This window comes from Carcharhinus amblyrhynchos, chromosome 1, assembly GCF_965287045.1.
Source record: "Carcharhinus amblyrhynchos chromosome 1, sCarAmb.v2.hapA, whole genome shotgun sequence".
Lineage (NCBI taxonomy): Eukaryota > Metazoa > Chordata > Chondrichthyes > Carcharhiniformes > Carcharhinidae > Carcharhinus > Carcharhinus amblyrhynchos.
The window spans coordinates 37,422,511-37,446,244 of NC_137324.1; the positions used below are offsets into that span (position 1 = coordinate 37,422,511).

General features: G+C 39.6%; 1 protein-coding gene across 7 annotated transcripts in view; it reads left to right on the forward strand.

Moving 5' to 3' along the window:
- LOC145356518 (putative E3 ubiquitin-protein ligase HERC1) overlaps positions 1–23,734 on the forward strand; it is a 296,484-nt gene that overhangs the window by 177,369 nt on the left and 95,381 nt on the right. For 6 of the 7 annotated variants that reach the window (XM_080209293.1, XM_080209754.1, XM_080209615.1 and 3 more), the window contains exons 39-46: positions 1,267–1,480; positions 7,137–7,297; positions 10,031–10,132; positions 14,639–14,852; positions 15,583–15,710; positions 20,904–21,136; positions 21,785–22,050; positions 22,753–22,808. In XM_080209293.1, coding sequence (XP_080065419.1) covers positions 1,267–1,480; positions 7,137–7,297; positions 10,031–10,132; positions 14,639–14,852; positions 15,583–15,710; positions 20,904–21,136; positions 21,785–22,050; positions 22,753–22,808 — 1,374 coding nt within the window. The remainder of the gene's footprint in view (positions 1–1,266; positions 1,481–7,136; positions 7,298–10,030; positions 10,133–14,638; positions 14,853–15,582; positions 15,711–20,903; positions 21,137–21,784; positions 22,051–22,752; positions 22,809–23,734) is intronic. The other variant, XM_080209365.1, reaches the window with a different exon arrangement.

The window sequence follows — 23,734 nt, forward strand, 5'->3', positions numbered from 1 at the left end:
CTTCCTGACCACCTGCTGCACCTGCAAGCTGGGTTTTTGCGACTCATGCACAAGGACCCCGAGGTCCCTCTGCACCGTCGCCTGCTGCAGTTTTTCACCACGTAAGTAATAGCTATTCGGATTGGCGGATGGTGACTAGTGGAGTGCCCCAGGGGTCGGCGCTGGGGCCTCAGCTTTTTACCATTTATATAGATGATCTGGAGGAGGGAACCAAGTGTAGGGTGTCGAAATTTGCTGATGACACCAAGATTGGGGGAACGGCAAATTGTGCAGAGGGTGTGGAGAGTCTGCAGAAGGATCTAGATAGGCTGGGCGAATGGGCCAGGAAATGGCAAATGGAATTTAATGTTGGCAAGTGTGCGGTGGTCCACTTTGGTAGGAATAATGGTAGGAAGGACTATTCCCAAGTTTTCCCTGCAGTTCTTCTTAGACAAAGCCCTTCTTGCGTTTAATATCGCTTCCCTCAGCACAAGTTGTGTGTACAAAAGCTCCATATATACTCCATATATTGAAAATACTCTGGTCAAACAGATATTTGGAGAGAGAATTTGTTCATCTTTCAAGCCAATAATCTTTTGTTAGACCTTTGAAAAATTAAAGAAATTAACAGATTTTAAGTAGGAGGGATTTATATAATTAAAAGAAATGGTGTGATTGAAACTAATACAAAAAGGAAGTGCATCGGTGTCAAATTAAAGATTGATGTTAGAGGTAATAGTAAGAAGGATAAAACATAAGGGCATGAGGGAGTAGTTTACAATAAACAAACTATCATGACATAATTAATACAGAAAAGGAGATGGTTTGTAACAGTCAGAAATAATGCAAATTAGATTATTGTCATTAAAATTAGAAACAAAATGGAGAAGTCACAGATAAATATGCTTAAGCTAAAGAAAAATGAGGGGAGAATTTTTTCTTTTTAACTTCACTACATTTGAACAACTTAACTAAAATGTTCAATATTTTAGAATTTTACTGGATCTGTGTCCATTCACTGAATTTAAATTGTCCACAGAACACATTTGGGGTTATTGAATACCTCTGGTAAATGATTAATGACACTATGCCAGAGTTTGATAGGAGGAGAACACACATCATAAAGGCTCATAGCAGCAAATCTGTCATGAGCTTTGCACATGTATGTAGCTATCAAACTTCAAATTAATTGATTTTTTTTTTCTTCGGTTGAATGTGAAGAACTTCATGTACCATTCGTTTAGAAGAAATATTAACTCAAATTGTTTTTTTAAATCCTACTTTTAGATGCTTCATTACCAGAAAATGCAAGACTTCACTCTCAAGCAGCATCAAGTTCATCTAGTACAGTTTCTCTCTATAGTAACTCCTCTGAGGAAAGTGTGGGCATCCCCTTCTCAGTGCCAGCTTCAAACTCCTCTTCAACAACTAATTTGGGTTCTTTAGTGTCTACTAATGGACTAGAAAATTTTAACCCTTTCTTGCCTGTCAACGTCTTACAGTGAGTGAAATATTGATAATGCATTTCATATTTCAGTGTCTCCTGTTTTATTAATAAATAGACAGTATTCAGTCTGTACTTGGGAGGCCCCTTAAGGGGCTTTTACTAATGAGTCATTCTATAAGATTTTCAATCAATTGTGAAATTTCTAGTATTAGCACAGTACTAGATTCGGACAATCTGAATACATTTCCCTGGCATATGTGCTATCTCTGTTGGTGTGCACAAGTGCAATATATTTTAATGGAGGACAGCAGCTTTAATGTCAAACATGACTTCCAGTAAGGGTCTTCAAGCTTTCTTCAGTTGTAATTTACTATATGACCTGCAATTTTGATCATAAGCTTAATTTCAAGTTTCAACATTTTTCTTTAGGTCTGTGGAACCAGTGACACCTGAGGCAATTCAGCTAGGCAAGTCAGAGGCAGTAGTGCAAACTGGTAGCTTTGTAGTACTGCCTACAATTATTTTTATACGGGATAAGTTGTTTTCCTTTTTTTTAAAAAATGGCAGCAGATACACTAAGAGCAGTAAGTTAAAATTTTATGTTGTAATTGGCCAGTAATAGTGAGTTGCAATAGGGAAAATTGTCCGTAGTTTTCAATGATTGAAAATCTTTTGAAAGTTGGGGGCACCCACGTAACCAATTAAAAGCTTCAAAATGAAATTCCATTCAAATATTTCTGGTAACTCTAAATGGAAACTTAGATTTTTTGATCAAAAGGTACTATAGATTTGAATCACAGCCTTGGAAGCAATTGCCCCTGCTGTTTGATGTGATGGTATTTGCATTTCCACATGTGCAGCTCTATTCTGCATAATTAACAAACTGTTAAGAGCTGTCCCAAACTCCAAGGTAACAGAACTTACACTTTTTAAAATGCCCAAAAAATGCCCAAGCAGAAAATTCAATCAAAACTTTGCTTACTGAGGAAGTTTGAAAAATGGTGTATTTGACTGTTTATTGAAAAGGATAAATTTGTTTGTATGATTGATCTGGTTAGTACAACCAAATGTTTTCATTAAAAATTAGGTTCTGAAATCACATTGAAATGTGCAATAAAACCAGCTAATTTCACTGCTTGTATTTCATCAAAGATACCCTTACTTTGTCACAAATTATCTCAACAAGTGCTATAAATAAATTGCAGCCTTACATATAATTCCCTTTGAAGTTCTAACTGTTAGAACTCAACAAATGCCACATCTAGCAATCATGCCAAACTGCATAAAGTATGCTTGAGCTAAAATATCATCCATTTGTGCTATGTCTTCTCTCAGATGTCAACCTGTCAATCATAAGTCATTAGGTACAATCCTTAAATGTGTTTTTTGACTAGAAGAGGGAACATCATCAGCCCTGTTACTGTTAGAGCAAAAAACTTGGCAGAGGTAGTAAAGTAGTGTAAAGTTCCCCACCTGTTGGTTGACCTGTCGTCTATGACCCATCTGACTAATATAAATGAGAAAATGCAGCTCGTATACCTTTAGGTCATTAGATTTAGCTTGTTTATTGATTCTTCAAAGATAGTGTGTTGTCACCGTTTAAATCGGGAATTCATAACTGATCCATTAATCAGAGTAGCATAACTTCCCTTAATGCTTTGCTGATTTTGTCTCAATAGTTTTGCTCTCTCATCTCACCATTTCTTTATCTTCTCCCTCCTCATTAGTATAAATGGATCATTGTTATTTTCAGAGCATATCTATAAACTATAAGCTATTTACCATTTATATAGATGATCTGGAGGAGGGGGCTGAGTGTAGGGTGTCGAAATTTGCTGATGACACGAAGATAAGTGGAAAAGCAAATTGTGTGGAGGGTGTGGAAAGTCTGCAGAGGGATCTAGATAGGCTGAGCGAGTGGGCGAGGACCTGGCAGATGGAGTACAATGTTAGCAAGTGTGAGGTTATCCACTCTGGCAGGAATAATAGTAGGAGGGATTACTGTTTAAAGGGCGAAAAGCTGCAGCATGCTACGGTGCAGAGGGACCTGGGGGTCTTTGTGCATGAGTCGCAAAAACCCAGTCTGCAGGTGCAGCAGGTGATCAAGAAGGCGAATGGGATGTTGGCCTTGATAGCGAGGGGGATAGAATATAAAAGCAGGGAGGTCTTGGTGGGATTTGAACCTTGGTCCCCAGAACATTACTATGAGTCTGTGGAATACTAGCATGCTGAAGGCTGTTAAGTGTGATGACAATTTTATAATCCTTACCAAATATATTTTGCCTAAGCCTGTGCTGAGAATTACTTTATCTCGGGAATTATAATGTATTAATTGTTATAATCCCATTGCGATCGAATACTTTTAAAAAAATGACTTGAATTCCCAGTGGCAAACTGTCTAAAAGCAACATTAACTAAACGTTACCTTCTTGTGTTACAATCCAGGGAACTGTAAATGCCATATTAAGCACATGATCCCAAAGAAGAGATTTCATGTTTGTAAAAATGTAAAATTAAACCGAAATTAACAGACAAATGATACTTTAAAGGAAAAGGTTAATTTCATTCCAAATAATCACTTAAACAAAGTCTTACAGGCACCTACTTCACCCCCCCATTCAAATGTGGCACCTTTAGCTGCATAGTTTTGCATAGTTGCTCTTTGTTAGTGCTAGGTAGGTCGAAAGTTCTAACCGACAACAGCGTTCACCCTCTGGTTTCATGGATACTATTGTTAAAAGCAAGACACACTTCTATGAACTGTATTGATGGTGTAGCTTTCCAGAGTTTATTTTCAGTCAGTCAACAAAACAACCAATTATACCCTGGTTCGTTATTTGGCCACTCAACTCTTCAGTGTCACTGAGCTATTCACACGGCTTTTTTGGGTTTTTTTAGACTTTTTCAGCCAGACATTGCATTGCCTTCCAGAGCGCCTTTCTCCACTTCTGCCAAACAGAAGAAAAAGTGATAAACACTTTCTGAGTAGAGAATTGCTGCTTCTCCTCAAGAATTCAGTGTTTTCCTCTATCAGTCTTTTCCTGTGTGTCTGCCTCTGTGACTGCCTTTTCTTTCCAGCTCTCCTGCTCGTAATCATCCTGTGTCTTCAGCTCTCCTTTATGACTGCCAGCCATACAACTTCTGCCTTAACTTATGACTCGTTGGTACTTCCAGGTCAAGGGTTTCCCGGTGACATGGAACAGTATTTCTTATTCAAAAAAATTGCAGTTGATCCCCTTACAATTCATGCAAACTCTCAAGAACATACAAAATAGGAGAAGTAAATCATTTGACCCATAAAGCCTGCTCCATCATTCAATGAGATACATAGAAAGTAAAAGCAGGAGTAGGACATTCAGCCCCTTGAGCCTGCTCTGCCATTCATTAGGATCATGGCTGAACATCAAGTTCAATATCCTGATCCCACCTTTTTAAAACAGTGCCCTTGGTTCTGGACTCAGCCACAAGAGGAAACATCCATTGCACATCTGTCTTGTCAATACCATTCAGGGTCTTATATATAGTTTAATCAAGTCACCCCTCACTCTTCTAAAATCCAGTGGAAACAATCTTTCTAACCTTTCTTCGTAAGACATTTAAAAAAGAAACTATCTTATAAAACATCTCACTAATAATTTTAATTATAGGGGGTATGGTGGTGATTTGCTCAAGAGCAAATCTTCTGCTTGTCTACGTGCACTATATTGTTTAATGTTTTCCTCTTTAGTTGCTTATAGAAGCCTCCCATTTTCAATTTCAATGAGAAATATGACTAGGGAAAATAATATGAGCTGGTTTTCCATTATCTTCCTCGTTATATTTTAAGGGAACACAAGTCCTCTTCCTGTAAGTAGCTGTTCTTCCTCAAAGTTCTTAATCTTCCCTATTACTACTAAATATTTTTCAGTTTTGACATTGCCATTGCTCATAACCCTGAACATGGGACACTCTGGACACACCGGGATGACTGGCAAAAGGATAGGGATGATCACCACAGATCTCAAATGACCCCTGCCATCATTGTTAATACAAAGACGAATATAGATAAATACAGGTTCCCTTATGTCTTTGTTTTCTGTGTGTGGAACAAATGGCATATCTTACTCAATGGAATTGGATACTGAAAGTTGAAGAAAACATAATTTCCAATTAGGGAATGGATGTGAGAATTTACATCGTTTTTGTAATTGCTGGTTATGGACATCTAGGCTGAATAAAATGCATCTACTGCAATAACCGTACATGACCAACATGGACTTTTCCTAATACTAAATGAGTTCATGGAGCAACCTCAACACTTTTTTCAAACATTATTATTTGGATTCATCAGGTCAAAAGAATATACTTTTTGTCAAAATTGTGTGAAGCTGGAATAAGTTGCCTATCGCTTGCCTCTTTGAAATTAATTACCTTATTGTGTACTAAGAAGTAATGAGAAGCTCAACTACAGTTAGCTTTCCACATACCTTGATATCTAAATAGCTGTCCTTATCTTTGATACTCGTCTCCCTAGTCTTCAAAGTCAATAGTATCATTTCATATGATAAGATGACCAGAACAGCATACAGCATTGCAATTTGGATTTGGTGGATCCCTTATGCAGGGGCTGTGTACACATTTTGTAGTTTACTCTCTCTCTGCTCATCAACTATCTTTTGTCATCTTATTATAGTATAGGCTGACTAGTTTGCACATTATTTTCCAAAGGTAATAAGGGATGTAGAGTGAGTATACTGGCATTCAATCACAGATCAGCTAATGATCTAATTAAGTGGCAAGCAGGCTCAAAGGACTAAATGACCACCTCCTGTTCTTCTCTTTGTCCACAATTATCCAGAATTTTTTTTTTCCACTCAGCATATTGCTGTATTATTCCATCTAACAAATTATTTTTCTAATAAAATTCATCCTTTACATCACAAGCTTACTTGCTTTCCTCTTTGCCCTTCCTAATTTTGAATGCTTGCAGCTCTTAAATTTGTATTTTACATGTTCTCACTGGTTTGTTTCTATTTTGTAATCAAAATGAGGAGAATTGAGGAGAGAGAACAGTAGTATGCAGCAGGAGAGCTTCTATGGATCTCTTGAAATTGCCATGAACGTAAAAGAATAATGTTCTGAGATTTTGCATTTCAGTGGTAGCATCAACTTCTTCAAAGGAAAAGTGAATTCACTTTTTAAAAAAGGAGGATAGAGCAACTTTGAAAATGTCTTTCTGTATCTAACTGTATACTATTTACCTGTATACCACATACCGTTCAGTTTAGTAGCGAGATGATGTATTCTCAGGCCTCAGCTGATGCCACTCTGAACATTGTTGATGTCCTTGCATGACTCCCATTCTGGTTTCCTTCTCCTGAGGAAGCACCTAACCTCCAAATGGCTGAGACTAATTCAGTGATGGGAAATATGAATCTGTGTGCTGCCACTTTATGCATCATGTTAGATTCCCTTAGTGTTAATGGTGGATTATATGCCGGAAATATTTTGAACTTCTGAGGTCAAGTCTCAGTCCTCTGGTCTTCTAACAGCAAACTCTAAGGGGTTCAAGACTGCACTATTAATTTTAGTGCCAAAAAATAATGCAACAAATTGTTTAAATACAGTAGTTTATATATTAAACTTGATGTGGCATTGTTTTATGTGTGCATTATTTGTGAGATTCTAAAGGATTGACTAAATTGTATTACGTTTTGTTTTCCCTTCATAGACAAATGGTTTTTGTACGATTTCCTTCACTTTCTGGATTGATTAACAATCCTTTATTACTCCCTGGGTTGAATGTGGTACCCACGATCTCAGATGATGATGGAGAGCAAAGAAATTACTTTTCGTTTCCTTCAGTATCTAACAGACAACACAGCTCACCAGGTAAATGTACATGATAATTTTTAATTGCAGTTATATGCATCTCATTATTGTCTAATTTCGATATACTTCGCTTTCCTTGAATATTCAATGTACTTTCTGTGAAATATATTTAAGTGTCCTCTTTTCCTTTTACGACTCAAAGCAATTAGGCCACCTCCTAACTTTGTTTATGTGTTACAGTCCTATTAGGGATCATTAGCACTTAAAGAAGAAATCAGATCACCCAGCAATTAAACAACAGAACTATGTCACAAGATTTCACATTTTTTAACAAAAACAAACTTTATTACATGAACAAAGGGAAATTAAACAAAGTAAGCATAATTAACTTAACACTTGAGCTTATAGAGACTCAGTTCACTTTCTATTTCTCCCAAGAGTTCTCTCATCTTACAAAATCTTTAAGGTTTATTCTTTCTTCCAATTCAAAAGGTATGTCACCGCTGTAAGGAATTCACTCTAATTTCTGTTTGGTGTGCCAGCTATTTTTCAAATTGTAAAATTTCATGAGGATCCCTACATTAGCTTTTGACTAAATTTCTTTACTGACCTCAACTCTAAATTTTCCAAACCTCCCTTCCACTCCTGAGCAATAACTTAAAGCATCAGAAACATATCCTTGGCTTCTGTTACCCTGCTGCTACGTTTTCAAACTGCAACCAAGCTGATTATTTCCAGAACTCTGACTCCAACAATGTTAACTGCCTTTTATTGAGAGGGTTACTTGTTCATTTCTTCGTTTAGCTTCTAGCTGAACATATCTTCCAGTCATTGTTCCCTCTTTCCAACTTTATCATGTACTGAATGCTGCCTCCCCTTTGAGGTGGCACAACATGAACGCTAGCTGTAACATTTACTTCAAGTGGAAGCCTGACTTTATCTTTCTACTTTACCAAAGTTTCACACATGAGGACGGCCTCAACTGTGATCTTGGGTTCATGTCACAGTATGTGTAACCTCCACCATGTGGCCTGGGCTTGCAAAATCCCACTAACTGTCCTGGCTTGAGACAATTCACACCCCTTTAACCTGTCTTTATCCTTCTCTCCAATTGCCTTGTCTGTACCTGTAAAGACTTGATTACCTGTAAAAACTCACATTCCAACCATTATCTTACCATACATAGACAAAGATTCAATTGTATGTTTGTGAATCCAGCTCTCCACTCACCTGATGATGAAAGCTCGTGACACTCAATAAACCTGTTGGATTTTAACCTAGTGTTGTGAGACTTCTCACTCTACCAAACATTAACTAGTCTTAAGTGCTGGCTATGGGCAAAGAATTCACAGTAATAAACTCAAAGCAAAGAATCTCTGAGTTCCACCCATCTCACAGCCACATACTGATCCATACAGCCTGATCCTAGATAGAAATGCAAATAAACCACCTCATAATTGCAAAGCTTTCTTATTGTGGGAAACCATGTAATTACTTAGCCTTTACCGTTCTTTAGTTAAGTGAGCCCACTAATGTTTTATGACCTGACCCATCTAGCTCTTAACCTCAAGTCAACGTGGCCGCAACCTATTAAATGTAATAAATTCAATCTTTTTTTAACTGCATTTTCTTCAGAATTGCTTAACAGTTTCTTAACCAGATGCCCTATTTACTATAGTTAAAACTTTATTGACTTAAACATATTCTAAAAAAGATTAATTATAAACTCTATATTCACAATATTGGTCAATAATAAATTGATTAATATAATTAACTGAACTAGTGGGGGGAAAAAACTGTCTTGATCAGGATGATGATTCTTGCCTGAAATAGCATAAAACCAGCAACACCTGTAATATTGCAAGAAAATGATACCTCTAATCAAGACAGGTTCTTTCCCACTAGGTAGTCAATCTTTATTCACTAATTCTATCATTCAGGTAGATCCTAGACTTCTGATATTCTGCCTGCTTGCTTCTACCACCTTATTTAAACATCCACTTGTTTTTATCATAAGAACATAAGAACATAAGAAATAGGAGCAGGAGTAGGCCATCTGGCCCTTCGAGCCTGCCCCGCCATTCAATAAGATCATGGCTGATCTGTCGTGGCTCAGTTCCACTTTCCCGCCCTCTCCCCATAACCCTTAATCCCCTCTCTTATCAAAAACCAATCTCCCAAGTTATCTCCCAAGTTATACCTTATATGCAGTATCATTCCCAAAAAATAGATATTTTAACTTGTTGCAATTAGTTTCTAAGTGATCAAAAGCTGCATGAGCAATCTAATGTTTGCATTCACTAAAAATATTGACTTTTAGGTTGATTTGTATGTTGGCTCATTTCCATGACGCATCAAAAATCACTTTCAGAAACTCCTTTTTAAATTCACAATATATTATGTCTGAGATGTATGGAAAGAGACAATTCATTTTTGAAGTTAATAATCAATACAGAATATTAGTGATTGGGTTATTGGCATATCACTTCTGCTTGATAGCTCTGCTGATGACATGTTTCACCATTTTGTTGGCGACTGAAAGTAGGTGAGTTGGGTGACAATTGGCTGGAATGGATTTGTCCTGCTTATCATCAACAGGGCATACCTAAGCAATTTTACACTTTTTCAGGTGAATGCCATTTGTGTAATGACTTTGTGTATTTGTTCCGCAACAACAGGGGAGCACTTTTTCCACATGCATAGTGTCAGAGGACAGAATTGTCCTGTCCTGTCCTGTCTGGGTGGGTTAATATTGAAAACCTAATACCATAATTTTTCCTTCATTTTCAATAGATTGTAGAAGTGATCCTCCTGAACATCCACCTCCTGTTGCTGTTCCCTTGCTAGAAATGGGGTTTTCTTTGAGGCATATTTGCAAAGCAGTTGATGCTGCAGGTACAGTAAATCCATTTGCGATGGTGATGTTTGTATATTGATGGCAAATTAGACTCTTTAGGACAATGCTGCTCTTGCAAATGCAGTGATTTCTTGAAAATAGGTTGGGCACATATAATTTTATTGTATGAAGCATTTATCAGGTGCCTATAAATTCCTAATATTTCCAATACTGCAACACTGGCGTAACCTCTATGCCCGTTTGTTCAACGCATTCTGTGCCCATTTTGGGCAAGAGGACAGCAAGTACATGCTCTCTACACCGGAAACCTCTAAGACGAACCTGTAAATGAGGTCACTGTTGCAGACATCAGAGCAGCTTTCTCAAAAGTCAACCCGCAGAAAGTGACTGGCTTGGATTGGGTACCTGGAAGAGCACTCAGATACTGCATGGATTAGCTGGCAGAGTTTTTGCAGACATCTTTAATCTTTCCTTACACCAATCTGAGGTCCCTACCCACTTCAAGATGACCATCATCCCGATATCAAAGAAAAGCCAGGCAGCATACCTTAATGGCTATCTTCTGGTAACTCTGACATCCATCATTACAAAGTGCTTTGAAAGTTAGTCATGGCACAAATTAATTCTGGCCTCCCAGATTGCCTGGATCCACTGCAGTTCACCCATTGCTACGACTGGTCCACAGCAGACACATCGCCCTTGTCCTACATTCAACCCTGGAACACTTAGATAACAAAGGTACCTATGTCAGACTCCTATTTATTGATTACAGCTCAGCCTTCAACAATATTATTCAGACAAAACCCATCTCCAACCTCCGTGGCCTAGGGCTCAGCCCCTCCCTCTGCACTGGATCCTAGACTTCCTAACCCACAGACCACAATCATTAAGGATAGGCAGCAACACCTCCTCCACGATCATCCTCAACACTGGTGCCCCACAAGGCTGTGTCCTCAGCCCCATACTATACTCCTTATACATCTATGACTGTGTGGCCAAATTCCCCTCCAACACGGTTTTCAAGTTTGCTGATGACATCATTGTAGTGAGTCAGATCTCAAACAATGATGAGGCACAGTACAGGAAAGAGATAGAGAATCTGGTGAACTGGCGAGATGACAATCTCTCCCTCAATGTAATCAAAACAAAGGAGGTAGTCATCGATTTCAGGAAGCGTAGTGGAGGACATGCCCCGTCTGTATCAACAGGGACAAAATGGAAATGGCCAAGAGCTTCAAGTTTCTAGGTGTCCAGATCATCAACGCCTCTATTTTCTCAGACAGCCAAGGAAATTTGGCATGTCCACTATGACTCTCATCAACTTTACAGATGCACCATGGAAAACATTCTTCCTGGTTGTATCTCAGCTTGGAATGGCTCCTGCTCTGTCCCAGACTGCAAAAAACTACAAACATAAGAACATAAGAAATAGGAGCAGGAGTAGGCCAACTAGCCCTTCGAGCCTGCCCCGCCATTCAATAAGATCATGGCTGATCTGTCTTGGCTCAGTTCCACATTCCCGCCCTCTCCCCATAACCCTTAATCCCCTCTCTTATCAAAAACCCATCAACCCGCATCTTAAAAATATTTAGCGAGGCAGCCTCCACCACTTCAACAGGCAGAGAATTCCAGAGATTCACCACCCTTTGAGTGAAGATGTTCCTCCTCAACTCCGTTCTAAACTGCCCCCCCTTTATCTTGAGGCTGTACCCCCTAGTCCTACTGTCCTTTCTGAGCGGGAAGAGTCTCTCCACCTCTATCCTATCCATCCCATTCATCATCTCATACGTCTCAATGAGATCTCCCCTCATTCTCCTAAACTCCAACGAGTACAAGCCTAATTTATTCAGCCTCTCCTCATAGCTCAACCCCTTCAACTCCGGCATCAGCCTAGTAAACCTCCTCTGCACTCCCTCCAAGGCCAAAATATCTTTGCACAGGTGCGGCGCCAAACTGCACACAGTACTCCAGCTGCGGCCTCACCAATGCCCTATACAGCTGCAGCAAGACCTCCCTACTTTTATATTCAATCCCCCTCGCTATGAAGGCCAGCATCCCATTCGCCTTCCTGACCACCTGCTGCACCTGCAAGCTGGGTTTTTGCGACTCATGCACAAGGACCCCGAGGTCCCTCTGCACCGTCGCCTGCTGCAGTTTTTCGCCCCGTAAGTAATAGTCCTTCCTACCATTCTTCCTACCAAAGTGGACCACCTCACACTTGCCAACATTAAATTCCATTTGCCATTTCCTGGCCCATTCACCCAGCCTATCTAGATCCTTCTGCAGACTCTCCACACCCTCCGCACAATTTGCCGTTCCCCCAATCTTGGTGTCATCAGCAAATTTCGACACTCTACACTCGGTTCCCTCCTCCAGATCATCTATATAAATGGTAAAAAGCTGAGGCCCCAGCACCGACCCCTGGGGCACTCCACTAGTCACCATCCGCCAATCCGAATAGCACCCATTGACCCCCACTCTCTGCCTCCTATTTGACAACCAATCCTCTATCCACGCTAACACCCTACCCCCAACTCCATGTCCCTCGACCTTCTGCAATAACCTCTTGTGAGGCACTTTGTCAAACGCCTTCTGAAAATCTAGAAAGACCACATCCACCGGCTCTCCTCTATCCACCGCCCTAGACACATCCTCATAGAACTCCAGTAAATTTGTCAGACACAACTTCCCTTTAACGAAACCGTGCTGCATCTGCTCAATCAAGCAGTTCCCCTCAAGATGCCTCGCTATTTCCTCCTTGATGACGGATTCTAACATTTTACCTACAACAGACGTTAAACTAACCAGCCTATAATTCCCTGCCTTTTGCCTGGCACCCTTCTTAAACAACGGCGTAACATTAGCCGTTTTCCAATCTTCCGGCACTTCCCCAGAATCCAGCGACTTCTGGAAAATAACCACCAAGGCATCCACTATCACCTCCGCCATTTCTTTCAGGACCCTCGGATGCATTCCATCCGGTCCTGGGGACTTGTCCACAATCAGCCCCTCCAGTCTGCCGAGCACCACCTCTCTAGTAACAGTAATGTCATCGAGACCCTCCAGTCCTACCACCTTTCCATCTCTAACATCCGGCAAATTATTCACATCCTCCTCCGTGAAGACCGAAACAAAAAAGTTATTCAAGAAATTATTATGGTCGTGAAAGAAGCCCAGTCCATCATCCAAACCAGCCTCTCGTCCATTGACTCTGATCATACTTCCCGCTGTCTAGGAAAAGCAGCCAGCACAATCAAGAACTCCACACACCTCGGACATCCTCTCTCCCACCTTCAGTGGGAAAAAGATACAAAAGTCTGAGGACACGCCCCAACCAAACTCAAGAACAGCTTCTTCCCTGCTGCCATTAGACGTTTGAATGGACATACCTTGTATTAAGTTGATCATTCTCTACACCTTAGCTATAACTGTATCACTACATTCTGCACTCTCTCCTTTCCTTCTCTATGAATGGTATGCTTTGCCTGTATAGCATGCAAGAAACAATACTTTTCACTGTATGTTAATACATGTGACAATAAGTCAAATCAAACTGTGCCTAGGAATGCTGAACCCAAAAGTTTATCTCCTGTTTTTCTCAATTTTAATTGAAAAAATGGGATGGAAAACATTATGCAAATCAACCAGAGTTAGATGATGCGGTTAGTTACACTAGAGAGACTAAGGAAGATGGATGATTCAGGAGTAGCAAATGTGGTGGGGGGCTGGGAAGAGTAAAAGCTGGCGAATTACTGCAGCTGGATAGAGGCCCTTAACAATTTGGATGGCAGATATTCCAGTATTTGTTTTTCTTATCGCTGTTGTCAATTGTTGAGGGGTGTGTGATCATCCTTTTCGGTGTTGCTTTCCGCCTTTCAAGAACATACCTTTTCCTCTATTGTAAGTAAATGTACTTCCTGACTCCCTGCGAGCAGATTTTCTCCACAGCAGAGAGAAAGGCTTCACCTTTTACTCCTCTAGAAAGAGAGAGAGTGGGTACTAGTGTTCAATTTCTTTGTTCCACATATCATTGGGGCCAGAGGGCAGGCAGCACACTTCAAGGCCTATCAAGTACAGCTGCAAAACAGGCCATGGGCACAATATCATCAAGTACATTCTCAGTGGGAAGGCATTGAATCAGGTAGGAGAGTGGAGAAGCAAAGTATCAGGCTGTATTGTTCAAGGACCTGTGGAGCTGGAGACCAAGGAAGGAGTGGAAACTAATGGACAAGGTAGCCAGAAGATCACAGATATCAACGGAGCAGCAGGGGGAGGGAAGGGCTTATATATGGGCTAAGGTCTGCACAAGCAAGATACAATTTAGGATCCTATGCCCCTTTGTTCTTAATACCTTCATTTAATTAGTTAGGATGGTTTATCCAGTAGTATTGTGAATATCTGATATCAGAAGATGCAATATAAATGCTACAATTATGGGATAATTACTTTTTAAATGTGTACATCATTCATTTAACTTTATTTTCAAGTTTATCGAGTATATTTTTGATGAATATAAATGGATGTTGCCAATTTATTTTCTACAGGTGTTTCTGGGGATGCAGATCCACAATCAATTGAACAACTAGCCAGTTGGATGCTAGAACATCCACTAGCAGAGGAACAGGAAGTCATTGTCTATTCCTCCGCAACTGTGGACAATGATTTGGAGACATCTGCAGAGTCTGAAGTTATAATACACAATCGGTCAACAACACTCATGTCTCCTGAACGTGTTGAGAGGGAAGATGCAATTGAAGAGTAAGCAGCAAGTCTGAAGAAATTAGTGATAATATTTGAACCTTCCCCCAAAAAAAACTTGTTGCCAGTGTCAGTTAGATTTGGTTTGAGAGTCATTCACAAGATAAAGACCAGGATTCTCCCCAAAAATAAACTATGTGCCCAACAGGCAGAAAAACAAGAGAATTTCCCACCTGTTTGGGGCATATTTAGTATCATGAATCTCTGGCACTTTGTGCATCATTGATAACATTTTGAATGTCATATTAGATACAATACAGAAATAAGAGATGCTGCCATTAGAAATGGCTCTTCAAAAAGACTGATCCCAAGCATAAAGGAGATGAGTTGTGAGGAAAGTATAAAGAAATTCACACTTAGTCTAAATACAAAGAGGCTTAATAGAACATCATCTAAGTATTAAATGGTGTAAAGCAAATAAATATAATTAAGGAATAGCGAATATCTCAGAACAATCTTTACTTGAAATGTGGAATAACCTACAAATGAACGTAGCCAAGTCAGTAATGCTATTTAAAACACAGTGGTACGTTGGCCCAATTCTGTTTCCCTCATGTTCACGTAGTCAACAATCAAGAATCCTTGAGGCTGTTAAAATTGCCAGTGGTTTATTAGAATAATATTTTGCATAAAATTAAATGTAGCTGTCTTAAACTATCAATGATATCTCTGAGCTGTTATTATCTTGACTTTTTGCTCTTTCACAACTTCCTCCCCCATTGATAAACAGAACAACTGATGGCCTGGATCAGATAGAAAGAGGAAACTTTATAGATGTGCATTTGACTAGAAATAGGCCTCCACCTGCTCGAAGGCGTAGAGCAAGTCAAGGACATCGATCCACATTGAGAGGTACTGGTAAGATGCAGTTAAATATGCCAATAGTACAAGTTGTGATTCTACTGTTGCTGTTGTCAAGTTGACCTAGAAAACTGAATGCATTACCACCAGTGACAGGCAAAATGTGTGAATGCATAAGATGCCATAATACCAACGAGGCAGGCATTCATGAACTACCACGGCTGGTAGGGGTGGTAGTCATTGGTATCATTCTGCATCACACTCCAGCCTTCTAGTCAGCTGAGCTAATTGACCCCATAAGTGAAGACAAAAGTCACTGGAAATGTATGTGTAAATTTCAGAGGGGTTTTGAGGTATAAAATCCTTTTACTTAATATCTCTTTTCTGAATTCTTGTAACAGTGGCATCTAAAGTTGTGCCTGACCTAACAAGATATGAATAACTAGTGTTTTAAGTTCAAGTAGAATTTATTAAGCCAGATTTTACTTAACAAAAAGCAATGAAGGTAACCTGGAAGTTTCTTATTCCTTTCCTTGAGTGTTGCCAGCACAGGACATGCCTTCCTTTTACTTTGAGGTGACATGACGTGACATTGAACTGTTTCTCAGAAGAAGAAGCCATGGTGAAACTGTGTCAATGCAGACTTTGATTTTCCAACTTTTATTTCCACTTCAGGTTGATCCTCATTCCTTATTTCAAAACAGTCTAAATTAATCTTTCCCATTGGCTTAGAGTGAGGGTCATCTGCTAAGTTCACAAGATAGGTGGCCCATCAAGTCTGCTCTGCCACTCAGTCATGGCTGATATGTTCCTCATCCCCATTTTCCTGCCTTCTCCCCATAACCCATTACCAATTAAAAATCTGTCTATCTCCCTCTTAAATTTACTCACTATCCCAGCATTCACTGCACTTTGGGATAGCAAATTCCACAGAGAAGTAGCTTCTCCTCAACACTGTTTTAAATTTGCTACCCCTTATCTTGAGATTATGACCTCACGTGCTAGAATTCCCCACCAGCAGAAGCACCTGCTCCTCTTCTACTTTATTCATACCTTTCATCATCTTGTGTACCTCAATTTGATCTCCTCTCATTCTTCTAAATTCCAGAGAGTATAGGCCTAAACTGTTCAATCTCTCTCCATGTGACAAACGCCTCATCTCTGAAATCAATCTAGTGAACCTCGTCTGAATTGGCTTCAATGCCACTACATCTTTCCTCAAATAAGGGGACCAGAACTGTGCACAACACTCCAGGTATGGCCTCACCAATGCCTTGTACTGTTACACCAATACTCCCTTATCTTTATATTTTATTCCTTTATCTATAAATGCCAACATTTCATTCGCTTTCTTTATTATCTGCTGCACCTGCATGCCAATTTTCTGTGACTCATGAACGAGGACATCCAGATCCCTCTGCACGGGAGCACCCTGCAGTCTCTCCCCATTTAGATAATAAGTTGCTTTCCCATTTTTCCCACCAGAAGGCACGATTGCACACTTAACCACGTTAAACTACATCTGCCATCTAACCTATCCATATCCATTTGTAAATTGCTTATTTATTACAATGTACTATCCCGCCTATTTTATTGTCATCTGCAAATTTGGCTTTAGTACCTTCTATCCCTGTGTCCGAGTCATTAATATAAATTATAAATAGTTGGGGCCCAAGGACCGAACCTTGTGGCACCCCACTAGTTACTACTTGCCATCCAGAAAAAAAAATTATCCTGACTCTGTCTTCTGTAAATAAGCCAGTCACCTATCCAAGCTAATAAATTACCCCAATCCCATGTGATCTAACCTTATGAATTAACCTTATGTGCGGCACCTTATCAAACACCTTCCGGAAGTCCAGGTATACTACATCTACAGGATCCCCATTATCCACTTTGCTTGTTACAACCTCAACAAACTCTAGCAAATTAGTCAAACATGGTTTGCCTTTCATAAAACCATGTTAACTCTGATGGATACTGTTTTGACTTTCCAAATGTCCTGATATTGCTTCTGATATCTATTGTCATCTATTGTTATCTATACACAGAGTTGTGTAGGCTGAAGATAAATTTCCATCCCTTATTCCCTGGGCCTCCGAGGTACGTTCTGTTTTTAACAAAGATCAATTGTATAAACAATGGCCAAGAATTACTGGCTCTCCCTGCTAGCTGGGATCTCCCAGTCCCTCCAAAGACAACCCCCCTACTCAGGTTCCCCAGCAGCACAGCTAGTGAGCAAAACAAATGGTTTTTGACTTCCGCGGGACTAGAAGATCATACTGATGACCAATGGCTAGCTGATTCACTACTGGAAATCCTGCCCATCACAAACATTCACATCATCATGTTTTTCACCCAATTCCATTGGGATGCTAAAGCCATTGAGAACTTTGAGGCTAATAATACTTGCTGTCATAATGGCAAGAAAAGGGAAGGTTTTCCTACAATATAGATATGTTTAATCCACCTGATGATAGCTAGAATAATACCTCGATAAAACCATAAAACTCTAGAATTATCTATCTATATCTCCGTCTATTATACCTAGTTTTGAGAAACAAGCCTGGACAGGTGACTAATGTCTCAGTGGGGGACCATTTTGGGAACAGTGATCACAATTCTGTAAGTTTCAAAATACTTGTAGAAAAGGATAGAAGTAGTCCCAAAGTGAAAGAACTAAACTGGGGAAGGCTAACTACGACAGTATTAAGTAGGAGTTGGGGAATGTAGACTGGGGGCTTCTGTTTGAGGATAAATCCACATCTGACATGTAGGAGTCTTTTAAAAGTCAGTTATTAACAATTCAGGACAAGTATGTCCCTGTAAAAATGAAGGATAAAGATGACAAGATTCGAAAACCCTGGATGACAAAAGAGATTGTGAACTCAGTGAAAAAGAAGAAGGAGGCATACATAAATTTAAACAACTTGAAAATGGATATGGCTCTTGAGGAATACAAAATGTAGGAAAGAGCTTATATGGGAATTAGGAGGGCAAAAAGGGGCCATGAAGTGTCCTTGGCAGGCAGGATTCAAAAGAATCCTGACTTTTTACGCGGATATAAGGAGGAAGAGGGTAGCTAAGGAAAGGGTAGGTCCACTCAGGAACATTGGGGTGAATTTGTGTGTGGAGCCAGATGAGGTGGGTGAGGTCCTTAATGAGTACTGTGCATCAGTATTCGCAAAGGAGATGGATGTGGTGGATGGCAAGTGTAGAAAGGAGAATGTTGATATTCTAGTGCATGTTGAGATAAAAAGGGAGGAAGTATTGGAGATTTTCAAAAACTTTGAGATGGACGAATCCACTGGGCCAGATAGGGTCTATCCCAGAGTACCGAGAGATGCAGAGAAAGAAATTGCTGAGGCCTTGGCCAAAATCTTTGTTTCACTTTAGCTACGAGTGAAGTACTGGAGGATTGGAAAATAGCTAACTTCGTTCCTCTGTTTAAGAGGACAGAAGAGACAATCCAGGAAATTACAAGCCTGTGGGCCTTCCATCAGTGGTGGGGAAATTATTGGAGAAGCTTCTCAGGGACAGGATGTACTCACATCTGGAAGAGAATAGGCTTATTAGCGATAGACAGCATGGTTTTGCAAAGGGAATATCGTGTCTCACGAACTTGATTGCATTCTTTGAGGAAGTGACAAGAAAAATTGATTAGGACAGTGGGTGCTGTATACATAGACTTTAGTAAATCCTTCGATAAGATTCCTCATGGCAGGTTGATACAGAAGGTGAAGTCATATGGGATCCAAGCTAAACAGGTAGATGGATACAAAGCTGGCTTGGTTGTAGAAAGCAGAGGATAATAGCGGAAGGATACCTTTCTATCTGGCCTGTGACAAGTGGTGTTTCACAAGGATCAATGCTGGGGCCTCTGTTGTTTGTAATACATTTAAATGATTTGGAGGAAAATGTAGATGATCTGATCAGTAAATTTGCAGATAATACAAAAAAATGGAGGAGTAGTGGATAGAGAGGAGGATTTTTAGATGAGACAGCAGAATATAAATTGGCTGGAGACCTGGGCCAAAAGATGGCAGATGCAATTTAACCTGGACAAATGAGGTGATGGGATTTGGAAGATCTACTGCAGAAGGAAAGTACACAGTAAATGGTAGAGCTCTCAGAAGTATTAGCATACGGAGGGATTAAGGCGTGCAGGTCCATAGTTCCCTCAGGTGAACAAGGTAGTCAAAAGGCCTTTGGCATGCTGGCCTTCTTCGGTTGGAGCATTGAGTATAGGAATTGGAAAATCATGTTGCAGCTGTATAACACTTTGATTAGGCCATATTTGGAGTATTATGTACAATTCTGGTTGCCACACTACCAAAAGGATATTGATGCATTGGAAAGGGGGCAGAAGAGATTTATCAGGATGTTGCATGGTTTAGAGGATAGGTACTATGAATAAAGGTTGAACAAATTTGGATTGTTTTCATTGGAGCATCAGAAGATGAGGGGGGACCTGATAGAGGTTTACAATATTATGACAGGCTTGGATAGAGTAAACAGTCAGTCTTTTTCTTAGGGTCAAAGGATTGATTATTCGGGGTCATAGGTTGAAAATGATGGGGGAAAGTTTAAAAGAGCTGTAAGGGGCAAGTTTTTCACACAGGGTAGCGAATGCCTGGTACGTGTTGCTGGGGGAGGTGGTGGATGTAGTTTCTATAACAAAGTTCAAGAGGCATCTGGATAAATACATGAATAGGCAGGGAACAGAGGGATCTGGACTACGTAGAGGCAAGAAAATATTAGGTTAGAGAGGCATCTATGTTGGCACGGACTTGGTCGGTCAAAGGAACTGTTCCTATGCTGTACTGTTCTTTGCTTTTTGTATTTAATGGCATGAGCAAAATCTAACACAAGTTAAAAGAAAATTTAGATTTAGCTCAGATAAAATTGTCTTTTCAGTTTGTGGATACTGAGTGACCCTATTGTGTATTCCATTATTATATATTGTAAAAATGGATTGTGAGAATTTGTTAACCACTACATACATTATCTTCTTAACAAAAATCTAAGATAGCTTATGGTTTTATATTGTTGTTTGATACAGGTTGATAATTGTGGAAAACACAGCACAAATGATTTTAAAGTAAAGTTTTAAAGTTTATTTATTTGTCACAAGTAAGGCTTATATTAACACTGCAATGAAGTTACTGTGATGTGCATCATTGTTCAGTTCTGTAAGGAATTATTTAACATTCTTGATGAGTAAATATATAAAATGTTTATTCTGTGAAGGATCTAGATCTCCTCAGCTTGTACAGCCATCATTAAGAAGGGAGCATGGAACTGCAGGATGGCAGGAGACTGATGCTATGTCTGACCGCAATCTGGATGGAGAGTTGGAGCTCTGTTTTTCTGAGGATCCACTATCTGAAGGTTCTGTTGAAGATATGTTTCCTTCTGAATGTGGTACTGAAAATGAGACACAGGGCATGTGGTTCTCTGAGATGATGGATTGGCCTAACATGGTAAAATGATAAAACTTTTATTTGTGTTGTTTAATTCCTTCCCCTGCTTCTAAATGCTTAGGTTTACATGTCCATTCTTTCATTTCATGTTGGGATTATTATTGTTGATTTGCAATATAGAAAAAAAACTAATTTCTGATTTTAAAATTACCTGGAATTCTGCTTACCCTTATATTTCTCCCCTCCCCACCGCTGCCGCCACCACCGCCACCCCTCATATACCATGAGGGATAGTTGAAATGTTCTAGTTAACTCAAAACTCCATATGGATGTGCAGGATATGAATTCTCGGTATTGGTAGGTAGAGTAACATATGCCCAAGAGTGAAACAAGGATCTAAAGAACAGTATTCATGAGAGTGTGTGTGACAAATATTCATTCCCCTGGCGCTTCCAGATGGCAGAGGAAGCAGGGACAGATATAGTTCCAGGAAGGAGGCTAGCAGGATTTGTTAGAGGCAATGGAGTTCACTCAATATATGAATAATCTCACTTGCTCATGATGATGCTTAGAGAAGAGGGATTATTGTTATCATACTATCTTTAACCCATGAGCCTTTGTTCTCCAACTTCTCACTGGGCTTGCAGAAATCGCTCATAATTTATTAACTTTAACTTTACTTACCTATTGCTTTGTAAATTCACTCAGTGCCAGGATAGCTCGGACGCAGAGGAGATTGTTAGTTGTGAACTATGTGATACCCACACAATGCAGTTCAACAATCACATGAAGAGACATCACCCTGGTTGTGGAGAGAGTGCAGGCCACATGGGATATCGGAGTAATGGAGCCTATGTTGATGGTTGGTTTGGAGGAGAATGTGGCACAGGAAGCCCATACTACCTGATGTGCAACAGTTGCCGTGCAAAATACCTGGCTGAGAAACCAAGACACAAGCAAGCCAAATTAAGTCGGTGAGGATCATTTTAATAACCTTTTTGATTTTAATTTTTGGTGAGTTTTAGTATTTTAACCCAATTAAGAGATACATAATACCATAAGACTAAATCTTTTCAAAAACAAAACTTAACGTTTTCATAAATTACAAATGTGCCAAAAAGGAAAATTGAATTAACATTTTACTTTAAATGTTGTGGACAGATTGATCCATCTAAATTGCTAAAAGTTATCACCCTTTATTTATATTTTATGTTATTAATTTGTGTATAGGTGACTTAACTGCAGTGTGCCCGTAAATATGGCTGCAACAGGGACAAATGTGTCATTACATTAGCCCCAGTTGCTGCCAACCTCTGATTCTCCTAATAACACAATCTTTTGACTATGGCTAACAGTCCATCTCTGCAAGAGCTCCACAAAATATTTGTTCCTAGGATATCTCCCGCAGTTTGAAAACAAAGGGACATTGTACACTAAAGAGCAGTTGAGTCACTACTATCGATAGGTATTTATTATATTTGAAATTTTGTAGCAAGTCAATAAAGTTGTATTAATTTAAGTAGTAATTCTCATTTTAAAAATTAACTTTAGGAAGAAATAGTCGCAAAAACATGTTTCATGTGCAACATATGCTGTTTCAATGTTCTCAAAATGTGTTTAAAAAATGGCATCCAATTCCTAGCAATGTTATGAGCATATTTTTTTTCTCCCCCCAGCAAAAACAAAGGATTAGCACCAGATTTAACCAACAAGCATGAAAATACACATGAAGGTATGTGAAACCATAAAGGATTCTGGCATAGTAGGAAGGCATCAACCCATCATGGCTATGCTGGCTCTGTACTCGAACAATCCAATGTCATAATGTCATTTTCTTCCCAGAGTACTGATTCTTTGATTAAATTCTTTTTCCCCTGATGATATAATCTTTGCCTTCAATACTCCACGTGTCAAACTATTCGAGGATCAAATAATCTGGCATGTAAATAAATCTATTCTAACTTCTACCCTCATTCTCTTAGTGATTTTAATGCGATGACTGGTTGGGCTGGGGTTAACATTTGATAGGATTTATATGAACGTAGAAAATAGAAGCAAGAATAGGCCATTTGGCCCTTTGAGCCTACTCTGCCATTCACTTTGATCATGGCTGATCATTAAAATCAGTATCCAGATCCTGCCTTCCTCCTAACACACTGCAGGAATTACTCAAGACTACTTAGGTAGCACCTTACAAATCAACAATCACGACCTTCTAAAAGAGCAAGGGTAGCAGATGCATGGGAATATCACCACTTGGAAACTCCCCTCCAAATCACTCATCTATACCACTATTCCTTCACTGTCACTGGGTAAAAATCCTGGAACTCCTTAGCAACATTGTGGGTGTACCTACACCTATTGTAGCAGTTCAAGAAGGCACCTCACCATTACCTTCTGAAGAGCAATTAAGGATTTCATCTTATCTCCATTTTAAGTGGGCTACATTTATTTTTAAACAGTGACTCCTCGTTCTAGATTCTCCCACAAGAGGAAGCACCTTCTCCATGTCCACCCTGTCAAGACCCCTCAGGATTTTGCATGTTTCAATCAAGTTGCCTCTTTTGAACTCCAGCAGACACAAGCCTAGTTTTTTAGTCATCCTTTGCTATTCCTTATATTATGTCCAATCTTCTAAACTTTCACCTATATTTGCTT